At 43.7% G+C, this 26,079-nt stretch overlaps 2 protein-coding genes across 2 annotated transcripts in view; both read left to right on the top strand.

Moving 5' to 3' along the window:
- The first annotated feature begins 355 nt into the window (after positions 1 to 355).
- LOC131445016 (uncharacterized) lies at positions 356 to 4,765 on the top strand. Its single transcript, XM_058615782.1, has 8 exons — positions 356 to 878; positions 960 to 1,148; positions 1,223 to 1,404; positions 1,483 to 1,606; positions 1,739 to 1,858; positions 1,968 to 2,054; positions 2,145 to 2,332; positions 2,458 to 4,765. Exons 1-8 carry the CDS (start codon positions 687 to 689, stop codon positions 3,971 to 3,973), a joined length of 2,598 nt encoding a protein of 865 aa, XP_058471765.1. The 5' UTR covers positions 356 to 686; the 3' UTR covers positions 3,974 to 4,765.
- A 2,582-nt stretch (positions 4,766 to 7,347) lies between these two features.
- Positions 7,348 to 26,079, top strand: part of LOC131444847 (collagen alpha-1(XII) chain-like) — a 47,475-nt gene continuing 28,743 nt past the window's right edge. The window contains exons 1-20 of the mRNA XM_058615529.1: positions 7,348 to 7,531; positions 8,631 to 8,736; positions 12,123 to 12,239; positions 12,333 to 12,476; positions 12,745 to 12,798; positions 13,777 to 14,040; positions 14,202 to 14,366; positions 14,615 to 14,788; positions 14,908 to 15,198; positions 15,298 to 15,900; positions 16,246 to 16,524; positions 16,628 to 16,903; positions 17,000 to 17,272; positions 21,853 to 22,122; positions 23,281 to 23,547; positions 23,649 to 23,841; positions 23,938 to 24,062; positions 25,375 to 25,524; positions 25,610 to 25,729; positions 25,843 to 26,007. Of these exons, the coding sequence (XP_058471512.1) occupies positions 8,667 to 8,736; positions 12,123 to 12,239; positions 12,333 to 12,476; positions 12,745 to 12,798; positions 13,777 to 14,040; positions 14,202 to 14,366; positions 14,615 to 14,788; positions 14,908 to 15,198; positions 15,298 to 15,900; positions 16,246 to 16,524; positions 16,628 to 16,903; positions 17,000 to 17,272; positions 21,853 to 22,122; positions 23,281 to 23,547; positions 23,649 to 23,841; positions 23,938 to 24,062; positions 25,375 to 25,524; positions 25,610 to 25,729; positions 25,843 to 26,007 (4,000 nt within the window). The 5' untranslated portion in view covers positions 7,348 to 7,531; positions 8,631 to 8,666. The remainder of the gene's footprint in view (positions 7,532 to 8,630; positions 8,737 to 12,122; positions 12,240 to 12,332; positions 12,477 to 12,744; positions 12,799 to 13,776; positions 14,041 to 14,201; positions 14,367 to 14,614; positions 14,789 to 14,907; positions 15,199 to 15,297; positions 15,901 to 16,245; positions 16,525 to 16,627; positions 16,904 to 16,999; positions 17,273 to 21,852; positions 22,123 to 23,280; positions 23,548 to 23,648; positions 23,842 to 23,937; positions 24,063 to 25,374; positions 25,525 to 25,609; positions 25,730 to 25,842; positions 26,008 to 26,079) is intronic.

A 26,079-nucleotide genomic window follows, 5' to 3' on the forward strand; every position in this document is an offset into this window, starting at 1 on the left:
GGCTGCACACTGAGAGGTGCAATGCTGCTCTGCACAGTTCAAAGTTCCCTATCGCAGGTCAAAGTTCTTCTCATCCTCTCATCTCATCAGTCTCATCCTTCATCATTGCAGTTCAAAGCTCCTCAAATAGCTCAAATTTCCCACCCAACTGCTCTCTTATCTCCGCAGTCTCTTTATCGCTGTTCAAAGTTCCCCTTCATCCTCATTCTTTAATCTTTCTGGATTATTTCTGCCTCTCAAAACTCATCTCCTCAGTCCCATCCTCCCTTCTCCCTCTATATATTCATATATTCAGGCTGAGCCACTGCTAGGCCCTTTTCTTGCACTTTCACCTTTGAATAACTGGTTCCATAATTAACTTTTATAGTCATGTTATAGAATGTGAACATGGAATTCTCCTGTTTTTATCAAGAATTATTTCCATTTGGCATTACCTCAAAGGATTCTCCTCGTTTAGTGTCTTTGACCCTTTGAAGTGTACGTGGGAGAAGAAACAAGCACAAAAACAAGCAGAAGAGCAGCAGATCTGGGACAGGAAATTAATCTAAAATTAAAAAGTATTTTCTTAAAACCCCAGCAGCAAGCATCCTTATTATTTTCCTCTTCTTAATGATTTCTGGCAGGCTGTATGCTGAGAGGTATAATGCTGCCCTCAGTTCAAGGTTCTTGATTTTGTGACTTCAGAGATGTTCTCCTCTCTGCATGCCAAAGATGGCCTGGTCCCAGGAGGCTATCTCACCTCCAGGTTCTCCATCTATCAGGTGCACTCCATTCTGGGGAGTGGCACTTACGGCAAAGTTGCCAAATGCACAAGAATGAAGGACAAGAAGACGGTGGCTATCAAAATTATGAAGCAGAGATCCGATGTCCATTACGAGGTAGGACAAAAAAAATCGCCACTCACTTTTGAAATACATAGAATCTTGTTTACAAGTTTACACATGTGAATTGTTCCTCAGGTGGATGCTCTGAAGAAAATCAAATCCCTGGACCCAGACAAATGCAACCTTGTCCGGTGGTACAATATTTTCAAAGACAAAGGAAAGTTTTGCCTGGAGTTTGAACATCTGGACAAAAGTCTGCTGGACTTCATGATGGGGCGGAACTGTCCCATCTTTCTGAAAGAAATCCGACCCATTGTCCAGCAGGTATGCTTTCCTCTGTTCTTTAATCAAATTGTGAGACATCGTTTTTCAATACTAACTTACTAATGACCTTTCAGCTGGCCAATGCACTCAATCACTTGAAGACCGTTGGGATAGTACACGCAGACCTCAAGTTAGAAAACGTCATGTTGGTCAACCAGCTACGAGAACCCTACAGGGTGAAAGTCATCGACTTTGGGCTGGCTGTGGAAGTGTCAGCTGCAGAGGTGGGCTTAAACATCCAAACCCATCCCTACAGGTAAGTGACCCTGACAGATGCAGTCACAGAGAAAAAGGGTTGTTATGGCTAACACAATGGCTGTTGGTCCTCTCTCAGGTCTCCAGAGATTATTTTGGGCCTTCCATTCACAGAAGCCATAGATATGTGGTCTCTGGGCTGCATTGCTGCCACGATGTACCTCGGCACTCTTCTCTACCCTGGTAACAATGAATATGAAGTGGTAGGTGCCACTTAGTTGAGTCTTAAACATCTGAGTTCATGTTTTATTCATTATATTTGGAATATGACGCATAATCACAAGAAGAAAACACTGAATGCCCTTCACCAAGATACCCCTGTGTTTCATTTTTAGATCAGGTACATAGTGAAGACGCAAGGTCAGCCACCAGACACCATGCTCAGCGGTGGACAGAAAACAGGTAAATATTTCCAGGAAGAAGTCAACTCAACCGCCACTTTCTGGAAACTCAAGGTACGTACCTAAAATTCCTCCGATGGATTCATTTCGGATGTGCTGCAAATTACGGACTTCTCTGTGTATGTGTTTGTCCAAGTTTGACACGCTCACACTTCCTGAACAGACACCGGAGCAGGTCCGCAGAGAGATGGGAATTAAGGCCAAGAAGAGCACGGTGTTGAAGTTCACCTCTCTGGATGACCTTAAGCATGTAGGTTATTTTTTTCCACCATCATTCACTGTAAAAAACATTTGAATACACTGAAAAATAATCAGGTAAATGAAGATGCTTCTGTTTCAGATCTTGGACTTCCAGTCTGTTAGTTCTGCAGATAAAGTTGTTGAGAAAACTGATAGACTGGCATTTGTAGACATGTTGAAAGGGATGCTGCAGCTCGACGCTGTCAAACGGATGACGCCCGGTGAGGTGCTGGACCATGATTTCCTCAGCATGCACCACATTGCCAGCATGTACCACCACAGCAACCAGTAAGCCACTTCTTAGAATTGTTGAATTATTTTAACACAATAACACATGAACACATCACAGAACATTTTTTTCCTCTATTGATATTTCACTATTTTCACGATTTTCAAATTCATTGTTTTCACAGTGTCAGATCCTGTTTTCATATAATGGACATCTGTAAAACCAAAGTCCCCACCATGGACTCTTGCAAAACTTTGAATGGGTCAGTACAGCAGCCATTGTCCAGAACTAAAAAACTTGTCCCTTCTTGTGCCGTGGGGAGCAGCATGGTCCAACCCCATCGCATCGATTCACGTCCCTGTACCGACACCAAAGGGTCCCATACGTCAGGAATAAAGGTGAAGACTCATGATGAAGATCTACCACTTCAAGTTCCCTTATTAACGACTAAGAGCAGTGTCCAGGAACGCTCTGCAGGAAAGCTGCATCAGTGTCACATATCTGACTCTAAATACAACTGGTTAGCTCTCAAAGAGAAGGGAACCAGTGATCCCTCTGTGGGCTTACCCACCTCAAACTGTAGGAGCCAGAGACTAAGACGTGTCCCATCAGAGTTCAAGAGAAGTCTGGATCTTTGTCACATCTATGACACTTATCCCAACCTAGCAGCTCACAATAAGAAGAGAACCAGTGAAGGCTCTGCAAGTTTATCCACTTCAAACTGTAGGAGCTTGGTACAGAGGTGTGTTTCCTCAAAGGTTAAACCAAGGCTAGATCTCTGTCAAAAGCCTAAACCTAGCTACATTGGGTCAGCTCATGGAGAGAAGAGAGCCAGTGATCCGCCAGCAGCTTCATCCACCTCAAACTGCAGGAGCCAGACACAGAGTTATGTCTTATCAGAGGTCAAGAGAAGGCTGGATCATTGTAGAACATCTGACTCTTACCACAACCTGCCAGCACGCAGTGAGAAGAGAGCCAGTGAATGCTCTGCAGGTTTATCCACCTCAAACAACAGGAACCAAACACGGGCTTGTGTCTTACCAGAGGGCAAAGGAAAGCTGGATCCTTGTCTCATCCCGAAGCCTATTTACAACTCCGCTCTCAATGAGAAGAAAGCCAGTGATCGCGCTGCAGGTTTACCCAGCTCAAACTGCGGGAGCCAAACACGCAGGTATGTCTCAGAGGTTAAGGGAAGGCTAATTCAACGTCAGATCCCCAAATCTATCTACAACAACTGCTCAGCTCACAAGAAGAACGGAACCACCGATCACTTTGGAGGTCTGTCCACCGCAAACTACAGGAGCTGGGCACAGAACTGCGTCTCATCAGAAGTTAAAAGACGGCTAGATCGTCAAATATCTGAGTCCCTCTACAAGTGGTCCACTCAGAATGAGAAGAGAGTGAGTAAATGCTCTGCAGGTTCCCAGACCTCAAACCACGTGAGGTTTGATTGTGTCTCGTCAGAGGTTAAAAGAAGGCTGGACTGTCAAATCGCTGAATCCCTCTACAACTGTTCAGCTCGGCATGAGAAGAGAGCGGGCGATCCCTCTGTCCATTTATCCACCTCAAAGTACAGGAGCTGGGCACGGAATTCTGTCCCATCAGAGATTAAAAGAAGATTGGATTATCAAATCCCAAAATCCATCTACATCTGGTCATCTTACAAGGAGGGAACGGCCAGGGATAGTGCTGCAGGTTAATTCACCTCAAACTGTAGGAGCCATACACAGTAATGTCTCATCAGAGGTCAAGAGAAGACTGAATCATGGTCAAACCTCTGACTAACGACACATGTTAGAAGAACCAATGGATTCCAGCCAGTACTTGCTCTGCAGGTTCATCTCCCTCAAACTTCATTGGCCATCACACTGTTGTGATGGTAAGTGGCGTGAGTCTGCAGCACCTACTAGAGGGAAGAAGTTGAAACAGCATCTATCCTCAACACTTGTCAGGGCCCATTTGTAGATTTATTTGCAGCCACAGCCACTTCTAACTTTTGCTCACAGCACATTACTTTATTAAAATGGTTGAAATCTTATTTCACTCTCTGATTTTTGTTGTAGTTGCTATGAAGTCAATGTTTTTGTATAGATTCATTTTGCATCATACATTCTTTTATATTGTGAACAGTTTTAGTTCACAAATCTTTTTTTCCCCCACTGACTAAACTAGACTCTCAGTGGCCCCAAGGTCGTTTGAGTTGGAGATCCCTGGTCCAGATACTGAACAACATCATTTCACAAAGGCCTTGTGTTTCATTTTTTATTAAATTCTGCACCTGTGTTCATTTTTGAGAGGAAGCAGCCTTATCGTCCTTATCTCAGCCTTGCAGAGAGTCCAGTACTCTTCTGTGTGAAGATGTGACCGGCTCTCCTTGTTTCTTATCGCCATAACAACTGTGTGCAGGAGAAGGAAGATGTTCGTCTTGCTCTGACTCCTTGACGCTGATAAATTTCAAATGCATTTGAATAAAATCTTCAGATGGACTGCTTATTGATACTTTAAACGTAACAACAATCTTTATTCACACTTTTATTATTCCATAGTAGCGCCCCTGAATGATGTCAATAAGATGACATTATGGAGACATAACAGTGTTCGTTATATCATATAACACATTTAGTAGTAGCTTGTAAGATATACATGAAGCACTACTTATGAAGTGTAACTGAATCATTAGAATCAGTTAATTAAAACTATTTGTTCAGTACTTCCTCCATGACCGGAGCACAGACTCCATCGGCAGTGCTAGCACTAAATACACCAGACTCCTCTGTTAAAGAGTGAGATTTTAGACATTTCCCTGGTAATTGTTGGAGATTAATCCACATTTTTAGGATTCTTAAATCTTTTTAACGGATCTACAGGTCGGCATTGTTTGGCTTGATTCCTGTGACGGCACTCTGACCAATCAGTGGCCGGCAATCTGGCGACGTCACGCATAGTATCTACTCGGCTCGCTTGGAACCTCGCCAGAGCAGGTACTAAAAAAATGTACCAGGTACTATGCTAGTGGGAGCGCAACTTAACCGTGCCGTGCTGAGGCGAGGTGAGTCGAGCTGGTGGAAACACGCCATAAGATGCTTACTGACTATAATAAGGCAATCAGTATCAGGCTGAACAAACGCTGGATGTGGACTCAAAAATGGACTTGGTTTAAACAGAAAAACACCTTTTACTGGTCTTGAACAAAAACAGGTTTCCAATAAGCACAAGGCAACAAAAGATACAAAAATACAAAAGAGGTCAAAAGGCTACAAGTAACTGATCTTAAATACACACAAGGAAGCTTACGGGTCGACAGACCAGACGAAACTGGCAACAGACACAGGCTAAATACACAGGTGCAGGGATAACGATGACCAGGTGAAACACAACGGGGCGGGGCCAGGTAATCACAGAGGAGGGAAACTCTACAGGAAGCTGACACTGAAACGAAAGAGAACGATAATTATTTCAAAATAAAACAGGAAACAGAACACAAGACTACTCAGGATGTGACAATCAGGGGTTAATGCCGAATTAGAGTTGGGAATCCCTTATGCACTAAAATGATTAAGACTAATAGATACTGAAAATAATAAAAGGCTTAAATTGTGTGTCACAAAACTATTGCACATGGAGATGAAAGTACTTCATGTGTGTAATAAAGAATAAGGATAGTCGTTTACTCATCAGTCTGAAGGAAGGATTACATTTAATCTCGACTCCCACTTTTGTAAATGTAAGCATTCATCTGAGATTTGATGAGTCAGGTTGTTCAGTCTCCAGTGACTTGCCCGCACTGTTATTATTGGAAATGATGCACTGTAATTTATTAATGAATCATAAAGAGTTGTTTCAAGTAAGGGTTTTTTCCCTCTCCCTCTGGGCTTGTATCTTAGTTACACCCAATATACAAAGCTCCTGCACTCTCCAAGAAATTCAACAAGCCTGTGTTAGCCTATTTTGCTCATATCAATTTGTTTCATGTTTTCAAAAATCGTTTAAATATAAAATAACAATAAAAGCACTGGATGAGATACTGTATGTGCATATAGGACCACACTGTTTATGGAGAGGAGGAGAAATTGAGTCACAAAGAAAAGAAAGTCTGTTGTAAATACAAGTGTTTTGTGCTGCGCTACGTTTGTTCTCTTTGTTGGCGACTTATTTATGTTTAGTAAAGGTCCACTGTGAGTGTATATTGGCAGAAATTGAATATACTACCCACAACTATGTTTGTATACGTGTATTATCCCTTCAAAAATAAAGATGTTTGTGTTTTCATAGCCTTAGAATACGCCTTTAATGTGTACTTTGGGCAAGGCAGTTTCATTTTATTTTGTTTTATTTTCATTTAACCTTTATTTTACCAGGATAATCCCATAGCAAGTCTCTTTTCCAAAGGTGTCAACAAAGACAGACATTAGATAGCAGTGACAGCAGCGACAGAATGAATATGAAATTATTTCAGAATGAGTTCAATGGGAATATTTTATGAAATAAGCAATGTTCACAATCTTCCTCAGTCATTTCATCCTGGTGCAAATCAACAGTGTACTGTAGGTGTTCGAAGTGAGCACTAGGGGGCACCATAACCCAGTGAGTCGGGAGTCTGGAACAGTGTGGCAGTGAGGCTGAAATACTTCTCCAAAAGTTTATTTGCCCATATAATAAACATAAGTGAAATAAATGTCCTCATATGATTTTTGTTGTCTCTTTAAAAGCGCGTTCAGAGAGAGAGAGAGAGAGAAAACAAGCATGCTACAAGCAATTATGAGATTTTTATCTTTTTGATTAAATGTGAGATATTAAATGTTCTTGTTGGATGAAACACTTCCACCGCCAGCGTTTTCTGGCCAAAACCACTGCGCCCCTGCAGCTGTGAAACCACCACACTGGCACTGCATGGAAACTCATTAAATCATCAGACCAGAGGAATGCACAGAGGTGGGGGGAAGAAGAGGAGAAGAAGATGTCATTTCCAAAGAGTGAGTAAGTTTTTTTTACAGGGAGGTCTCGCAAGAAGTCCATAATATGATGGTAAACTGAGAGTTGGGAACTGCCCCCCCACGTTAAGTAGTCGATGGTGGAAAGGTTCTTCCCATTTGGAGAGAGGCTTTTTCCCTCGCAGGACATCAGCTGGCGGAGCTTCCAGGAGCCACACAGAGAAGACACGGCTCCAGCCGCACTCATTTTTCCAGAGGGGGAGGCTTTTAGTCACAGGCTGCGCTCAAACACTGCTCTGTTCACTTTCCTGGGAGGCGGTCAAATAGGTGAGTGCATTTTTTTTTGGAGTTTTTAGTACTTTGCAAATGACCAATTTTATTATTATTATTATTATTATTATTTATTTTTATTTTATTTTTCAAAAAAAATAAAATACAAAAACACCAATACTTGATAAAATGAAGAATATCTTCCTTTTTTTTGTAATAGTCTGATGTGTGTATATAGATTAGCTAAACAGGTTGTCATTTAATATCAGTTTTCAAGTTGCGCATCGATGTTGCTTCCGAATTGAGGTGAAGTTAACAAAAATGGCATTTGTTAAAAAAATTCTGCATGGAAATAAGTGTGTTTTAGGATTTCTCAATGTGAAGTGCAGTTATTTTCTTTCTTTATTTGAGATATTTGGGTCTACCGGGGCCAGTCATACATAATAACAGTCATTCCGGCTCCTGCAGCTGCACTTTTCTTGCATGTGCACCAGGCGGGGCGCGAAGCCTGCGGGAAAAGCATAGTAGAGTGGAGTTCAACTTATTCAACACTGTGGGAGAAAAAGGTCTGCATTTTAATATCAGTGTGTCTGAATCGGTGTTGAAAAATACACACAGTACATTCAGAGAGAATGAGAGGATTTTAAGGGGGAATTTCAAGATTTTTATACATTTTGTTCAAAGAAAAGTGGCTGCAGTAAACAGGTAAGGCGCTTCAATACACTTCAAATAAACCTACAAACAATCAAGTGACATATGATAATACACTTAACTTATAACCATAGATGAGACTATACTATGCACATGGAATAGTCTTTGTCAGCCCTGTGTGATAATAAATACCAACAGGTGTTAAAACAAAGTGTTCACCTCTGCTGGGTGTGTGCATCAGCCGGAGACAACAAAGGTGCAGCACTTGAGTCAAGATGCAGCTTGCAGGTTGTTTTTTTTGTTATCATGATGAAAGGCAAAGATTAAATAACACAAACGATCAGTCTGGAGTCTGGATATTTAAACATTAAGCATTTGACTCACATGTGCCCTCCGTATAGACAGTAAAATTGAACGTGTCTTTCAGCTTGATATGTGAAATCTGTGACGACACGATATGTGAATACATCAGCGGCGTAAACTCCCTGTATTTGTTTGTCTGCAGAGTGATTGATGTTCTGCTGACCCCTAAAGACCAAACATGAAGATAGGGCTGTCACTGGCCACAGCTGCCTTGTTTGCAGCCTTGTTATCCTCCATAGATGCTCAAGGTAAATGAAACCACCTGGACTCTCTAGTCTATATACATACACTCTATCACTCTTCTCTCTCTCTTACTCTGTTCCTTCCCCTCTTTAACCTTTTTTTAATCTCCACTGGTTAGTTACATTGCAGAGATTGAAAGTATTTTACCTTCATGGAAACGCCAAACTATCCGTCTATGTACTGATAACCTGAATAAAGTTGTTTATGTTTCACGTGTATGGTATTTGACTCTGTGAGCATGCCGTTTGACGTGTTTACTGACTGCTTCTTTGATGACTGTCGTGATTTTTCTCCCTCATTTATTGTTTTTATTGCCAGATTTATGAGCCAATTTCAGGCTTTGCTGTGAAGGTCCGATCCAGATGCACTTTACTCCCTCTCTTTTCGACCGTAATTCAAACAGTTTAAACTAACGTCAGATTTGACACGTATAAACACACTGGAAATTTGTGTCATTTGCTCTCGCCAGACAAATAATACAAGTATTGCATTTCAAAGAGTCGAAGTAAACTTCCCACAAATGTTTTAGCAGGGCCTGTTTCAGCTTTATTCTGTGCACTTTTTCCCAAAGCAGCAATTGGAAAATTAAGAATCCCGAACCCTGAACTGGTATTTAAGTTTATTTTATGTTATTATGCAAATGTAGGGGTTGACATAGATGCCTTTCAACCATGTAAATCTCTCTCTGCTGTGGTTTCAGAGTGATTTTAAGTCATTAAATCACATGTTCCGCAGCAGTGACAGTATATTAGTGGGAGTAAAGCACAGGGATTTAATTTGTGTATTCAGTATTTAAAAAACAAACATGTTTAAATGGAGTGAAATTATTCATTTTTAAAACGTCACATTATGGTTCCTGTCTTTTATTTAAAAACCGGGACCATAGTGGGTCATAATCGGCAGAACGTATAATAAATGGAAACTGTATGTTCTCATAAAATGATATTTACGAGCCGTAATTGCACAAGTTTACATCCAACTCTGACTTTGTTGTTATATATTACTGTTTTAGCAGTAATTAAAAACCCCTTTTTATTTCTGTGCACCAGAGCCAACAACACACTGTTAACAATCCATCAGTAGATTTGACAGAAAAATGACTCAAAGCAATTTCCTATGCAAACATTTCAGCCTGAATAATGACAAATATGGAAACATTGTATGGAAACCTTCTGATTTTTCCCACTTTGAAAGCTCCCTGGCAGGTTGTGAGGAGTCTCACGTCTATTCTCACATATCTCCGCGAACGGAATGGAAAGATGAAACACGAGACGAGCAAATTAATCCTCAGACAGCTCGAAGACAAAGAGCCTCTCTCTGGCCTTTTTTTTTTTCTCCTTTGCGGGCATACACCAAAATGCCGAGTTGCAGAAACATATGGAAAGTTAATATGTAGTAATGTTTAATGTCAGCACATGTTGTGGAATTACTTTGGCATGTGTCCTGCCCTCTTTGGGAGAGTCAGAACTCTTTCCTTTTTTTTGTCTCCGCTCCTGGCTGCAGCTCAGGCCAGGAGAGCTGGCTGGCTGAAGACGGACACTGGCCAGACTCTGGCCCTTTAAAGTGTCCTTTATTAGGAACTGATGGAACAGACATTCACATAACAATACTCACCACAAGATCCGAATAACATATCACAGGCTTGAACAAAGACACCTTTGTTTTCCCGCAAGAGCATTTTAAAAGCAGGAGGATACGGTCAGAGAAACGATAACAAACTGAAACTGTTCACACACACGCACACACACACACACACTCACACTTCCATACCCCTTACCATTTGGTGTTGGAGATGAGTACTCGCGGAGAAATCAGGGGGAACACGGTCCATCGGGGCTCCTTGAGTTGATGAGCCAGGTTGGTGATTCTCCAGTGCCGGTGTTTAAGTATTTAGTGGGCTCCTGTTTGTCATCTGCCTGTGCATTCAGTGTATCCCGAGCTTCCTCCTCCAAAGTGTATTTTACAATGATATTCTCGCCTTCCTTTGAACTCTCATCCTTCTTCACGTTGGAGCCACATGGCAAAGCTCTTTGCCATGTGTGTGTCTGTGTGTCTTTCTGCATGCCTTCTGCACAGAATGGTTTTCCTGGTCACACTGGGGATTAATCGCCCCCAAGAACTTAAGAACAAATAATGTCATCATTAAAGTCTATAAAGCTCTTAATCGTACTTCATTGCCTGCTCCTTAGTTGTTCTACTCTGAAGCTTTTTTTTAAAAATAATAAACTCACATCTATCATTGACTTTAATCACTAACAAGCAGAGGAACTAACCCTATCAACAAAACGGAAGCGTAACACTCTTAAATTCAACTTTCATGCTTCACTTTTTTTAACACTTCAGCTGCTGAAGCTGTAAGGAAAGAAAAAAGAAAGAATATCATTTTAAAATATGTTTGTCATCTCTGTCTGTGTGGTCCCAACTGTACATGGAAACTACTGTCCAGTCGATCAAAGTTGTTGAAACCAAACAACTTTCTCATGTACATGAAATGCATGATGCTGCGATCACGTGAGCTCGACACACGGCGACGCGTGGTCCTGTCACTGTGTATGTTCCTCCCCCCTGTATTTATTTGACATGTAAACCCCCCCCCCCCGAACACTCTCTTTGGAGTGACTGTTGTTCTCTCATGCCTCCCCCGTGCCTTACGCTGCCAACGAAAAAGTACACAAGAGTGTCTCCAGTGACAGATTGTGTATTCTTTTTAAAAGGTTTGCAATGGATGTGTGTGCCACTCACTCGTGCAGAGAGCCTAATAAAGTACGAGCCACCCTTTTTGTCTGCAAAAATATGTTTATATACTCCGTATATACAACATATGGTGTTCAATTTTACTTAGAGTGTTACTTACAACAAATACACGGCAACCTTGATTCCATTGTATAATCAGTAACTTCAGAACGAAGTGGGCGTTGTGTTTGGTTTTGTGTGTGTGTGTGTGTGTGATGCTGAGATCAGCGGCATCGTGAAAGCCATTGAGTTTGCGGTCAGCATGCGTCGCCACGACTGCACTCAGCATGTGTTGGATGGTTCACCTCATTGTTTGCACTCTGGTTTGGTTCAGTTTGTGTGGAGTCGTGCACACGCGAGCATACGCACGCGTGTGCCCGTGCTTGAGTTGCCCGCAACTCAAACAAACGCCATTTTGGTCCAAAATGGCTTCCCCTTGTCATGTTTTTCTACTCGTCACCCACGAAAAATGGGCGTCAGTGTCTGTCCCCAACAACGAGCAAGTCAACTTCAGTCCTGAAGTGTTTGTCGTTGGGATCAGTGTGAATGCTTGATTTCAAAAACAAAATACCGTGTCTTTCATTCTATACAACCATCTTCATACACTTTGTGTCTCTGTGGTTGTTGTGATGTAACGCCGTCTCTCTCTTCCTCGCAGTGGAACCTCCCTCAGACTTGAAATTTAAAATTCTAAATGAGAACACAGTGGAAATGTCATGGACAAGACCCTCAACAACGATTGAGGGCTTCAGAATACAAGTTGTGTCGGACGCAGGTGAGTGGGCGGAGCCAGCACTTGCAGAACCCGCCTATGCATTCACACAGTGTGCGTCCAACAGCTGATGCATTGCTTGATTTCTTCCCATAGATGAACCATCTAGAGAATTTGCTCTTGATGCCTATGCCACTACAACCTCAATTACTGACCTGACCCCAGACTTGGACTATTCAGTGTCCATTAATTCTTACTATGGGTCAGAGGAGAGCATTCCCATCTTTGGGCAACTGACCAGTGAGTACAGCATTCATACAGGGTGAATTATTTGGGGTAAAAAGAAAAAAGCACAATTTTCTATTTTGTTTTTTTTTTGTGTTTAGTTAGTTTCGAGCGAATGTAGCATAGAGATATCTGTTTGTGTGCATGTGCTGACACAAAGTGTTCATTTTCTCACCCCCCCCCCCCCCCCCCCCCCTTTTCCGCTGTGAAACGGCACACAGTGAGGGGGCAGGGTGTGGTCATTTTGTGGCACTAACTCACCCAAGTGTTTCCTGTGTTGCAGTCCAGTCCAGTAACACCAGCACAAGAGTCAGGAGGCCACAGTCAGATGCAATCAGTGAGTATGCTTTGTGTAGTGTCAACCACAATCTTGTTCCAATATTTTTTCCCAACAACAATCATTATAGTGTTTTTTTCCCCCAATGGAATAATTTGGTCCAGGCACACATTTCTACCCTGTGTCAGGGTTACCACAGGGCAAAGCAAACACGCTTCTGACGGTGACACTGAAGGCCCACGTTGGCTCTTTTAATTGAAACCACTTGGCACATGGAAAAAACAAAAAAAGGAGATGGGTTCCGTTGTGCGTCATGGAGAGGAGGGTTGTCCTTGACGTCCATGACGTGTTCACTTCACCACCTGGAAGCTAGGGCTTTCCCTTTAACTGCCAGAAGAAGGGGCACAGGTCATTAACTCTGCTGTTCCGTCTGTCCTGAACTGTTTTTTTAAAAAGTCAGTGAAGGACATTCTTACCTGTACACACCAAATGTCTGCTTTCACACCATCCTTTGCAACATTAAGGCAGGAAACTTGAAGCCGCAAATGCTTTATATGCATATGTGCAACCCTAAAAAAAATCCACCCACTTCACCCCAGCCAATTATTTCAGAGAGACTCATCTTTAAAATTTTCCAGAGAAATTCATCCATGATTTAATGCTTCACAGAGTCTGAAGGGATGAAAGTAAACCTTACTGCTCTATAAAGCCACATTTTTCGACGCTGGAACGGCTGTATAGCGGCCCACTGTTTGGCACAAGTGCATGCTGCCTTTGATGTCAGAATCCAACAAACTGTCATGGATTGGATTTTACTTAGACGGACATGAGAAGTAATGGACCCATGTAAAAATATTTTTCCAAGGCCGAGCTATTGCTGCTATACCTTAATTGGTCCATTTTTGGTTTGAACGTCAGTTTAACTTAAGAGGTTAAGGATGTGCCTATCAATGCCTTAGATCCGAGCCACACCATTTTTAAATCGCATCTATTCCTGGCTGACTGTCTCATGTCTCCTCTATCGATATCTGTCTCCAGAGTGTTCCGTCAGTGCAATAGCAGATCTGGTTTTTCTGGTGGACGGTTCCTGGAGTGTGGGCAGAGAAAACTTTAAGCACATCCGCAGCTTTATCGGCTCCCTGGCCGGGGCTTTTGACATTGGCGCCGACAAGACCCGGGTAGCTGTGGTTCAGTACAGCACAGACACGCGCACAGAGTTCCCACTCACCCGCTACAGCAGGAGAGGAGACCTGCTCCAAGCCATCAGCTCCCTGCCATACAAGGGAGGAAATACCATGACAGGTAAGGCACTAATTAAACGGAGGAAAGTTGGACAGGGATTTTGTGTGCAAACATTAAAATGTGAAAAGCCCTGCAAACACCTTAAGGCTATTTAATAGTGATGATATATGATGTAACATTTCTAAAAACTCACACACAAATACATATATTTCTGTCCGTAGGCGACGCCATAGATTACCTGTTGAATAACATCTTCACGGAGGCGGGTGGATCCAGGAAAGCTTTCCCAAAGGTAGCCATGATTATCACTGATGGAAAATCCCAGGACCCAGTGGAGGAGCATGCTAAAAGACTTAGGAACATCGGAGTGGAAATATTTGTCCTAGGTATGGTTTGTTATTCACTGTTTTCTTGAACTGTGCTCTACCATGTGAATGTCTGCCTGTCCTTGGAAAACATTTGATTTTCCACTGATTGTTCTTTATGAGATATTTGACAAAAAAAAAAAAAAAAAAGAATTCTTCAAAACTGTCAGCTGTCCTCCACATCTGTAATGCAGACGGTAAAAAAGGGAAGACAGAAAAAGCGTGTGTTCAATTTTGTTGTTGTGCTTTGCGTCGTTTTTCCCACTCAGGTATCAAAGGAGCAGATGAGGACGAGCTCAGGGAAATTGCCTCCACACCTCACAACAAACACGTGTACAATGTTCCCAACTTTGACATGATCCAAGAGGTGCAGAAAAAGATCATCAGAGAGGTGTGCTCCGGTGTTGATGACCAGCTCAGCTCTCTGGTCAGCGGCGAAGAAAGTGAGCCAATTTTTTTTTAATGCTATACCATCCATGCTTGTGTAAGAATAAAAGGCGAGATGTGGTTTCATTCTCCAACTCAACATTTCCATCTTTCCTGTGACTTTCCTCTTCTCTAGTGGTTGAGCCGGCCTCTAACCTGCAGGTCACAGAAATTGCATCAAAGTCAATGAGAGTGACATGGGATCCTTCCCTGGGTGACATTACAGGCTACAAGCTCACACTCATGCCCATGCTGCCTGGCATGAAACGCCAAGAGCTGTACATAGGGCCCACTCAGACATCCATCAATGTCCGTGACCTTTCCCCTGAGACCGAGTATGAGATCAGCTTGTTTGCTCTCAAAGGTCTGAATCCAAGTGAAGCCATCCTGGCAATGGAGAAAACCCAGCCTGTCAAGGTGACAACAGGTATGATGAATTGGTTCTGCATGGCCTTTCCAGACCTTTGGTTAGATTTGTTTGAAGGGGTCATGTAAGGCACACAATAACCTCCTTCTTGTCTTCTAGAGTGCTCCCTGGGCGTAGATGTGCAGGCTGATGTGGTGCTCCTTGTTGACGGCTCATACAGCATTGGATTACAAAACTTTGCCAAAGTGCGTGCCTTCTTGGAGGTTCTTGTCAACTCTTTTGACATTGGCCACGGCAAGGTGCAGCTTAGCTTGGTCCAGTACAGTCGCGATCCACACACCGAGTTTGCTCTCAACACCCACCACGACATCAACGCTGTCGTCAAGGCTGTGCGCACCTTCCCCTACCGCGGAGGCTCCACTAACACTGGCAGAGCCATGACCTACGTCAGGGAAAAAATCTTCATTCCTGCTCGTGGAGCGAGACTAAATGTTCCCCGCGTCATGGTCCTGATCACTGACGGAAAGTCGTCAGACTCTTTCAAGGACGCAGCCACCAGACTGAGGAATATTGATGTGGAGATCTTTGCCGTCGGTGTGAAAGACGCAGTCAGGTCCGAGTTGGAGGCCATCGCTAATCCCCCGTCAGACACTCATGTCTACGAGGTGGAGGATTTCGATGCCTTCCAGAGGATTTCCAAGGAGCTGACTCAGTCCATCTGTCTGAGGATTGAACAGGAACTTCTCAATATTATGAAGAAAAGTAAGTCAGAGAGACAAGTTCCTTCTAAGCATAGCCACATAATATTCAGCGAATGGCATCTGCATAACTGCCCGTCTGCAAAGTATTGAAGTATCATCATGCTGGTTCCTACTGATTGTCTGTTGGTGGAAAAAAGCCAATGCAATCAAGAAACAGCACCGCATAAATACTTTGTAAACTGCTGTGAGGCAAGGCACGGGCACATTTGATTAACTACAGCACCACAAAACCACACACATGCTTGTTGAATGTTGGTTTATAACTTGAATATAATCACCGTAGAGTGACTCAAACATTACGGGCCATACAATGCCTTTTAATGACAAACTTTCTCTTTGTTTTCAGGTCTGCTTCCACCCAGAGACTTGGGGTTCTCCGAAATTACCTCGAGAAGCTTCCGTACCACATGGGTGCACCCTACTACCCAAGTCCTGTCTTACCTGGTGCGTTTCCGTAAAGCTGAGGACATCACCGGAGACTACATCACCATGGCGGTGCCGGCTGAGACCACCACAGTCATTCTGCCCCACCTTTATCCCCTCACTGCCTATGAAGTCAATGTCTTTGCTCAGTATGACAGAGGAGACAGTTTCCCTTTGAGTGGTGAAGAAACCACCCTTGAAGGTAAGGTAACCTTTATTTGTTTAGTTTTTTGACGCAATACAACTTAAGTAATTAACAATGACAATAAGTAGCATCTGTATATTTTTTTTCTCCCCCTTTTCAGAGCAAGGAACGGTACGGAACCTACATGTAACAGAGGAGACCGTTGACAGTTTCAGGGTGTCTTGGGAATCTGCACCGGGTTCGGTGATAAGATATCACCTGTCCTACTTTCCAAAAGGCGATGCTGGAAACATTCTGCAGGCACAGACGGTTGGACCAGAAACCACCATAGTCCTCCAGGGGCTTTCCTCCATTACTACCTACTCTGTGTCTGTGTCTGCTGAGTATGTCACCGGCTTAGGGGATAAGATGCAGACCACTGGAACCACCAAGGAAGGTGAGTCAGAAAAACTACTGTGACTACTGTCAAAACTACAGTCAGTGTGAATCTTGAGTGTTTCTGATGCATTCTTTTTTGTTTATTTCCCGTCAGTCCGTGGCTCCCCCCGTGATCTCCGTGTCTTTAACGAGACAATATCCACAATGAAAGTGTCATGGCAGGCCGCTCCAGGAAATGTGCTCCAGTACCGCATCGCCTTCAAACCTGCCGAGGGCGGCGACAGGAAAGAGATCTCTGTCAAAGGAGATACTACCCAGGCCGTGCTGAAGAATCTCCAACCAGCCACTGAATATGAGCTGTTTGTCAGCGCTCGCTACACCTCTGGTCTGGGAGATCCTCTTCTGGGCACTGGAACCACCTTAGAAGGTAAGAGACAATGCTAAATGATTTGATCCAGAAGGTGCGCAAATGCACAGACACCCAGATAAAATAAACACTGTGTCGTGCTTCCAAATACTCCTTATTTGAACAGGTGACCTTTCAGGCCCAAAGAAGAAGTTCTTGTATCCAGAATGTCACCTGGTCAGTAATAGTGTGACAGTGTTTTATTTTATTTTTTGTCGGAGGTTAGTTTTACCCTACTGATGATGTGGTGTTGTGATAGAATTCTTGCTGAAATTCAGCTTCTTTGTTCGTGGCAAGAAACCTCAGCTATTCAGACAAACTTTCCCCAAGTTCTTATGTGATATTAGTATCTGGTATTTCTGACATGTGACCACATTATAGTTCAGGTATAGTTCCGTATATGGGCCATAGTGGGAAGGGGGAAGACAGGAATGAGGCATTGGATGTCATTTCTTGGCAGCGAGTGAAACTTGGGGTGACTCTGCCACCCATAGAAGGAGGGGGAGGAAGGTGAGGAGGAAATGGTGAGGAAGTGCTTGTAAAATTAGAAAACCAGTGGAATGACTTGGAAAAGACTTTCATACTGTATATCTGCCCGCTTGTGTTTACCTTGGTCTGTATGGGACTTTATGATTTGTAGGTTTACACTGCTTTATATGACTTATTATGTGAAAGGTTACACCTTATAATGGACATCAGATACTGTATTAACCTGCCTGTAAATATTGTTTAACTTCACTTGTGGCTGCAAAACCTGTAAATTTTATATATATATACACATATATATACACATATATATATACACTTGCAGAGGTCAAAATTTGCAGTATATAGAACAACACACTGCAGTCCATTGATTGGTCAACAGAATGATCACAGTTATTTATCACTTTTAACAATGAATTATTGCCATTTTCTTTGTCTTTGTTGAATGTATTGTTGGGGCTGTTGAATGTATTGTTGGGGGTATGATGTCACGCATATGAACGCAGCTATTGCCGTAACACCCCGTGGTGGAAATGCAATCCAGATCAGGGCTTATTGTTCCAATCTGTACCAATGGTGGACTGAACAGCACTGTACAACCTGGTGGAAACGGAGCTTTGGAGTGAAGTGTTTTGCCATGTTACTTCATCAGGGTCATCCAAGTCAAGCGTTTCAGCTTGTGGCCCTCGTCCTGGTCCTAATGACCCTGATGAAAACCAGCCATGAAAAACACATGGTTCCATAATACTGCATGTTTTTTTAACTCTTAAGTCCCCCCCCAACCCCTTCCCCATGCCCTTAGGAGTAAGGGAGGTCTCTACAATAAATTGCCTCTAATGTTGTCAGACAAGGACCACTGGTCTGGTTAAACTCTGGATGAAAATACAGAGAGAACAAACGAGGCTTGGAGGATGTCACTTTTTCTACTTTCTTAGTGTAAAAAATCAGTTAGAGTTAGAGTATTTTTACTGAACTTTTTTTGGGGGCTCAGCTGAAAACTGCTCAGTTACAGTCTTTAATTGCTCAGCTGACCTGCAGACACATTAAAGATTCATCACAATCAGCCGCAATAGTGAACGTCTTGTTCCTGGATGTTGCTCCCTGACTCTCTTGGCGGGAGAGAGATCATCAGTGTGTTCCTATTTAACAATGATTTATTGCACACCACACAGCCCTGTGCACTAAGTTGAGCAAAGGGACTTTAGAAATGAGCGAATTTTAAATATTTAATTCACAACCAGTACCAGCACATTTTTGTTTACACGTTGGTATAAGAATCGGAAAGAAAGACGTTTTTCTTTGCTGCGTTTTAGCTCTTTTTTTTTTTCCCCTCCTCTCGGGTTCCCACGTTGACCAAAAGGCTTGTTTTTGATTATATAGTGAGTTTCCACTGGTCAAATCTGTGCTGTCATCAGCCACACGCCCCCGCAGGAAAGAAGCTCTGTGACAAAGCACTTTGTTTAGCCAGCGCTAACAAGCTGCCATGACGTCGGCATACTTCAACATTGATCTCATTGTTTTACGTGCCATTCATTTTGAGCGTCCCCCTCTCTGTGAAGTCCATGTGGGCGAGGAGACTGTGTCGCTCACACAAAGCTGTCCCTTGTGGCCAGCGATGGACGGTAGCCAACACAGAAGCCTTGAGTGGGAGACAGAGTTAAAACATCCTGAAATGACTCAGGAGGAGGACAGAGGAGGTGTCTCGGGGAATGCTTAGATGAACGTCTCAAATGTGGACCGTATACACTAACACAGGCGAATTATTTACTTATGAAGGAGGGATTTCATCCAACATGTGGAAGATGTTACCTAAGAGGACCTCGAGAGCTGTGTGAGCTGTCCGTCTGGTGTCATGGAGAGCCGTCTGTTTGTCTTCCTCAAGGGTGGGGCGAGGGACAGGCAGAGGCAGAGAGAGAGAGAAGAATGAGGATGAATAGAAAACAAAGTATTTAAAAATGCCTCAGGGTGCCTTGGCCAATAAACAGCCCAGCCCATAAACTGGGAGATCACATGTTCAACCCCCAAGGAGCCATTGTACTCATTTCTCCAATAACTCATTACGTAAATTGCACCGCAGCAAGCACAACACCAGGTGAATCTGAGACATCTTGATTTGATTTCCTCCTCAAACTGATGCTCTTGCAGACTTGCAGTTATATCGAGCCGTGCCAAGCCTCCTTTGGCGCCGCTGCCAGTTTTCCCTCCACCACTCTGAAGGTCCTTTGAGGTAGAGATGGGCACAATCATTGGCTCTTAGACACAGGAGCTTTCATTTTTGCGGCTCAGACGTACAGTGTGGGTTGATCAAGCAAGAACCTCAGTGAGAGTGAACAGGTGCTGAAATGACACAAATAATTACCCTTTCAATGCCAAGGTGGGGCATAAATAAATATACCGACTTCATTAAATCATGCAATTAGGCGCAGATACCGCTCTGCACGCTGGCACCGATGCTTTTATTTAACAAGTGCAGTCTTTCAAATTTTCAAGCTGCAGGCGCCTTCGGCTGCAGATAAGAAGGTATGTCAGCACACGCTCTGCAGTAAATCTCCCAAATGATTTTCACTTGTGTCAAGTGTGGTTTTCTAGAGAGAGAGAGAGAGAGAGAGAGAGTGGTGAAGCCTCGTGTTAATTAGTGATCTGGCTGTGTTCAAAGTCTTAATTTGAGAGTAGCCTTCTCCTTGAAGGGTGGAATGCAGTTTGGGCGGGGTGGAGGGGCGATAATAGCAAAAAAGGGATGCCGTTAGATATAATCACACTGTGAGGTAACCCGTTTTAATTAAAAAACTCACAATTAAATCATTGGTATTGTGTAAACTCATATACTGCAAAGCAAGTTAAAACGTTTGCTAAAAAGGTCTGCGGACCACATGCTCGGTGTGTGCGCGCCGTGCGTCTTTGTGTGGCCCCCGTCTTTGAAAAGGAAGCCGCTGTCTGCAGAAGCAATTTTCTGCTGATCTATTTTGCACTTGGCTCACGCACAGCTGTAGAAGTCAGTCAAGTTCATTCTTCTCTGCTGGCAATTATGAACGTTTTTGCTGGAATAAACTGCTCTTAATGGTCCTTTTAAAATCTGGAACTTTTCATTCGTTTGCAGTCACGACCATTACTCTTCCTCTGAAGGTGTGGATCTGTGTGTGCTGCTGTTATTTTTGCTCCTTTTTCCAGTTTCCATTTCATCTCTCATGGCTCGACGCTGAGAGAGATTTGTGGGGTGACAGATACATTTCCAAGCGATTATGCGTCGGACTAGCGGTAGATTTCCGCTGCATCTTATTCTCTGCAACTGGCTGGTGTATGAAATCTAAGTTGGTGAGGCCTGATGAATGAAGTTTGACACGGACCACCCAGCAGCTCAGCTGCGCTCTGCCTGTAATTATTTTGTCATTAGATGCTGGCATGTCGGGGCTTAAGGGCTTAAATGAGGATCAGCATCACAGAGGCTGTGCTGCAGCCTATCTTCCTGTGGTGGATGAAGCTCATCTGTGCGGTGGAGTGGAGAGCGGCGAGTCCATCTCAGCCGACCCGACCCATCCCTCCTTGTGTGCCGGGCTTCTTTTATGAAGGCCTCTCAGAAAAAGTGAGCGAAGGAGAGAGAAAATGAGAGAGCGCACCATCTGCAATTGTAGCAAACACACTTACGCGGATCTGGTTTCTTCTGTTTCGATGGAAAATTAAAGTGCTGCCAGGAGAGGCACTGAGGATATGTGAACTGTGATTAGTTTTGCAGAGATTTTTCCACCAGTCTGTGATTATGAAGAGAGAAAACTCCGGATCCTGAGGGGTTAAAGCGGAGACAGATGAGTGATTGTTGGAGGTTTATTGTTTGGGTTGTTCCCTCACTTCCTCTTTCCTCCGTATATCTGCATTAAAAATCAGCACCACCTGGGCAATGAGATATTATCATAGATTAGTGGTAACACCACCGTCTTAGGTGGATTCTTATTCATCACAGGAAAGCAAAACAAAGAAAATCCTGATAAACTGTTGAGGCAAACAGAAGTACATCTGCAGTGCTGACCTCAGTTTTCTATTTCTAATCTCCATAAAGCCCCTGTGTTGTTGTTGCTGTTATTACTCTGTTCATTTAGTTTTCCCTCCTCATTGATCCACAGAGCTTGGTTCGCCCAGAGACTTGGTGACCAGTGACGTCACGGACACCAGTTTCGCTGCGTCCTGGACGGCGGCCCCTGGTAACGTCCGTCAGTACCGGATCAGGTGGAAGTCTCTGTTCACCGAGGAGGCCGGCGAGAAGACGATACAGGGAGACACCACTACCACGGTCCTGGAGGGTCTCACCCCAGAAACACGCTATCAGGTGTCTGTGTTTGCTGGCTATGGCCGTGGAGAGGGCCAGCCACTGGTCGGGGAGGAAACCACAGATGGTATGCTACTTTAAAACTCCTCCACTATAAACTAAACCCCACACTTTTTTTTTCTTTCCTCACATTCTATGTCTGCTCTTTTTGTCTTGTTCCGTGAGCTCCTCCTCCTCTCTTGTTCCCCCCTTTTTTAAGACTAAGAATTTTAATTTTAAGTTTCTGGACGTCTCAGTTTGGGGTTACCCAGAAGTTGTGGGTACTTTCTTATCGTAGACATTTCTCATGAGTTGTTTAGATCACAGGGGATTTAGAAACTCTCCCCTGGTCTGGTCATTCTGTTTGGCTGCTGGCGTTCACCTCATTCATGCGTGAACATCTCTGAAATTGCACGTGTGAACAAAAGGTGATGTCATGTCCAAGCACACCTGTGCCCTGTTTTCATAGGAGATGCGGGACAGACTGTCTCTCGCCTTTGTCCCTTGTTAGACTATACTCACGCTCGGATGAGAAAAGCACATTGAGCGGAAACTCCCGACATTTTGGAAGGGCATTTGTCCACCAGTGAAATGGAATTTGGTCAAGGAAAAATATTCCCACCCGTCATTTTTAGTTTATTGGTTTTGGCAAGCAAGGAAGGTGTTGTACACACCACGCACAACCCTAAGGCGACTTCGGAGACTTTGGCTAATTCCTTCCTTCACTTTGAGCCGGCTATCTGTTGCTCTCTTCTTTTGCACTTTATACGAGTCGCAGGTCTCTGTGGGGCGAAACTACGCACAGCAGCGTTGGCCGCGCTGCCTTTTTCCGTTCATAAAAATTCAACACTTGAGAATATTTCTCTCAAAAAACAGCCACTATGGGATGCACGATGGAAAAATGAAAACTATGGGTTTGCTCAAACTCATATGACATCTAAATCTGGCTCCCAAACCCACCAACCAAACACAATCAATCATGTAAATTTGAGCCTGTTGAATGTATCCTTCTGAAAATCAGAAATATTGGAGTGGGTTTGTATTCACACGCATGTGGAAACTGAGCAGATATCCACATGAAAGACTCGGAGGTAGCCAAGCGTGTTAATGTTTAGTTTACTTACCAGCAGGAAAGCCGCGCTGCTTATATTTCCAAACGTATATTTGGAAACATAGGTGGTTAAGCACACATTTAGTGCAGATTTTCTCATCTGAACATTCTCATTCCCCCTCCTCGTCCTCACAGTCTCCGCCGCTGGCAGAGCGATTGTAGTCACAGAGGAAACGGAGAAGACCATGAAAGTGACATGGCAAGCGGCGCCTGGAAATGTGCTCAACTACCGCGTCACGTACAAGCCCCAGGTCGGAGGGCGGCAGCTAGCGGCGAAGGTTCCCGGAGGCACGACGACCACAGTGCTGCGACGCCTCACTCCCATCACCACCTACGACATCGTTGTCATGCCAGTGTACCGCTTTGGGGAGGGCAGAGCAAGGCAAGGAGACGGAACAACACGTACGTTTGTCTCAACGCAACCGTAAATGTTCAAAATGTGTTTGTGCCCCATTTAAGTCAGTCTACATTATGCTTTTCTCCTGTTCTTCTCCTTTCTCCAGTGTCACCGTACAAAGCTCCCAGGAACCTGCAAACGTCTGAGCCTGCAAAGACCAGCTTCCGTGTAACGTGGGACCACGCTCCTGGTGATGTCAGGGGCTACAAAGTCACTTTCCACCCTGTAGGGGAAGACATTGACCTGGGTGAACTTCTCGTTGGCCCCTATGACAATACGGTGGTGCTAGAGGAGCTCAGGTGTGCCCTTCATTTTTATTCTTATTATGAAATAAGATTCTAAAGTATGACGATCCCGAGAATAATAAAAAAAAACATTCTTTTTCTTGTCCATAGAGCTGGTACCAAATACTCAGTGAATGTATCCGGCGTGTTTGAGGGAGGAGAGAGTATGCCTTTAGCTGGCGAGGAGAAAACCACACTTAGTGATGAACCTGAGCCTCCCCCCTATAACCCAACAGGTAAAGTTGTACAACTTATATTTCTTTGGATAAATCACTAAAGGAATAATAACCAGAACATAAATAATTGCATGTTTGCATAGGACAACACATGTTATAGCCATGCCCAATTAACGCTATAGAGCTTCCTTTAAAGACAATTGTCTCACAGAATAACAAATGTAATGGCAGTTCCACCTGTCTGCTTCTCTGGCGCGTTTTTCGTTGTGTCACTCTGGGCTTCCGCTTTTTCTTTCCAGTCCCGACAGCAGCCAGAGAAGCCGAGCCATATGAATATAATATGTGTGCAGTAATAACATTTTTACTACCTTCTTAGTCAGAGTGGGACAGGCGGCAGCGAATGAGAGAGGGAGGAAAAAAATGGTTGTGTTTGCCGGGAGGATCTGGAAAAGGAAGGGCAAGCTGACCACTCTCGTAGGGACATTCACATGAAGTCGTAGCATGTCCAGGCTCTCTTTTAGAATGTTATGTAGTGTTGTTTGCAGCTTTTTTATCTGCTTATGTGATGACGTATCACATCCATGAAAAGATGTCCATTTTCATAGGTGTAGATGTAGTTTTAAGTGTCAAGTGGTGGATAAGAATGAAAAATGGGACTGGGCCTTAGTGACAACCCGTCTCAAAGCCTTAGTCATTTTGCTTAAAATTATCATACCTTTGTATAATTGATACCTTTTTTCTTTTCATCCTCGCAGTTTCTGTCTCTCCTCTCTCTGCGCAAATTGATCTGTAAATCAAAATCCATAACCTGTTTGTATTTGCAGACAGCCGCAGTTAGTGCAACACCTGCGTGTGTCCCCCTGTTGCACATCTGCAGAGTTCTTTCAGGTGCCAGGGATCAGATACCTTCCTTGTCATCACACAGCTGTGTGGGGGAAAACATGATTCAAGGAGGCCTTTGATATGTCACGGGCCCACGAAGAGCATATACTCCCGATTTGCCCTCTGGGACTCGCTCATGGATCCAGAGAGATATACTGCCTTGACATGCCACAGGACGAGAAGATAACAGTCATAACGCCTGACAAGAATTTTGTTTTGGAAGGAGAAAAGTAGATCATGATGCTTTACTGCTTATTTGTGGAGATGTTTGTGTCGAACTGTGGACATTGTTTTCATGTTCTCTCTGGAATGTTGTGTCTCAAACGTTTCTTTCTCTCTTTCCTTTTTACATTTCTTTGAACACCTTCACATTTGACCATTTTACTCGAGAAACACAGCATTTTTCGTACAGGACGGTTGAACCGCTGTCGCGTTTGAAACGCACGCGCCTCCGTCACATTATGACACATCAAACTTCCTGTCCTCTCAGATGTGAAGTGTAAGACCAACGCACAAGCTGACATTGTGCTGCTGGTGGACGGCTCGTGGAGTATCGGACGTCTGAACTTCAAGACCATCCGTGCCTTCATCGCCCGCATGGTGGGAGTGTTTGACATCAGTCCTGAAAGGGTCCAAATTGGTAGGTTTAACTGATGAGCTCTTTATTACTAATCAAAACAGAAATGGTGCTTTTTCAGCCGGTCTAACAGGCGTTGTGTCTACAGGTCTCGCTCAGTACAGTGGAGACCCCAAGACTGAATGGCACTTAGATGCCCATAGAACCCGAGAGTCGCTCCTGGAAGCCGTGTCTAACCTGCCCTACAAAGGAGGAAACACCTTGACTGGTAAAATCTCACCCCTATATGTTCACCAGTGGCAGTGCTGCTACTACATGCGGATTTAATAATTTATCCATTTGAGCTCTGCTCAGATTCATCATCAATCTGTGTCATTGCAGGTCTGGCTTTGAACTACATCCTCCAGAACAACTTCAAAGAGAACGTGGGTATGCGACCCAATGCTCGGAGGATCGGCGTCTTGATCACTGACGGCAAATCCCAGGACGATGTCAATGTCAACTCTCAGAGCTTGCGCGATATGGGCATCGAGCTGTATGCCATCGGTAAAGGGCATTCCCTCTCTTTGATGTTTAAAAGATTGTATCGAGCCCCTGATGAGTTTTGATATAATGTAA

Source organism: Solea solea, chromosome 18 (genome assembly GCF_958295425.1).
Source record: "Solea solea chromosome 18, fSolSol10.1, whole genome shotgun sequence".
Lineage (NCBI taxonomy): Eukaryota > Metazoa > Chordata > Actinopteri > Pleuronectiformes > Soleidae > Solea > Solea solea.

Excerpts from the sequence above, each read along its gene's own strand:
- LOC131445016 (XM_058615782.1), top strand. The coding sequence starts at position 687 with ATGTTCTCCTCTCTGCATGCCAAAGATGGCCTGGTCCCAGGAGGCTAT. Across the intron at positions 879-959 it reads GATCCGATGTCCATTACGAG|GTGGATGCTCTGAAGAAAAT; the intron begins GTAGGACAAAAA and ends ATTGTTCCTCAG. Across the intron at positions 2,055-2,144 it reads CTCTGGATGACCTTAAGCAT|ATCTTGGACTTCCAGTCTGT; the intron begins GTAGGTTATTTT and ends CTTCTGTTTCAG.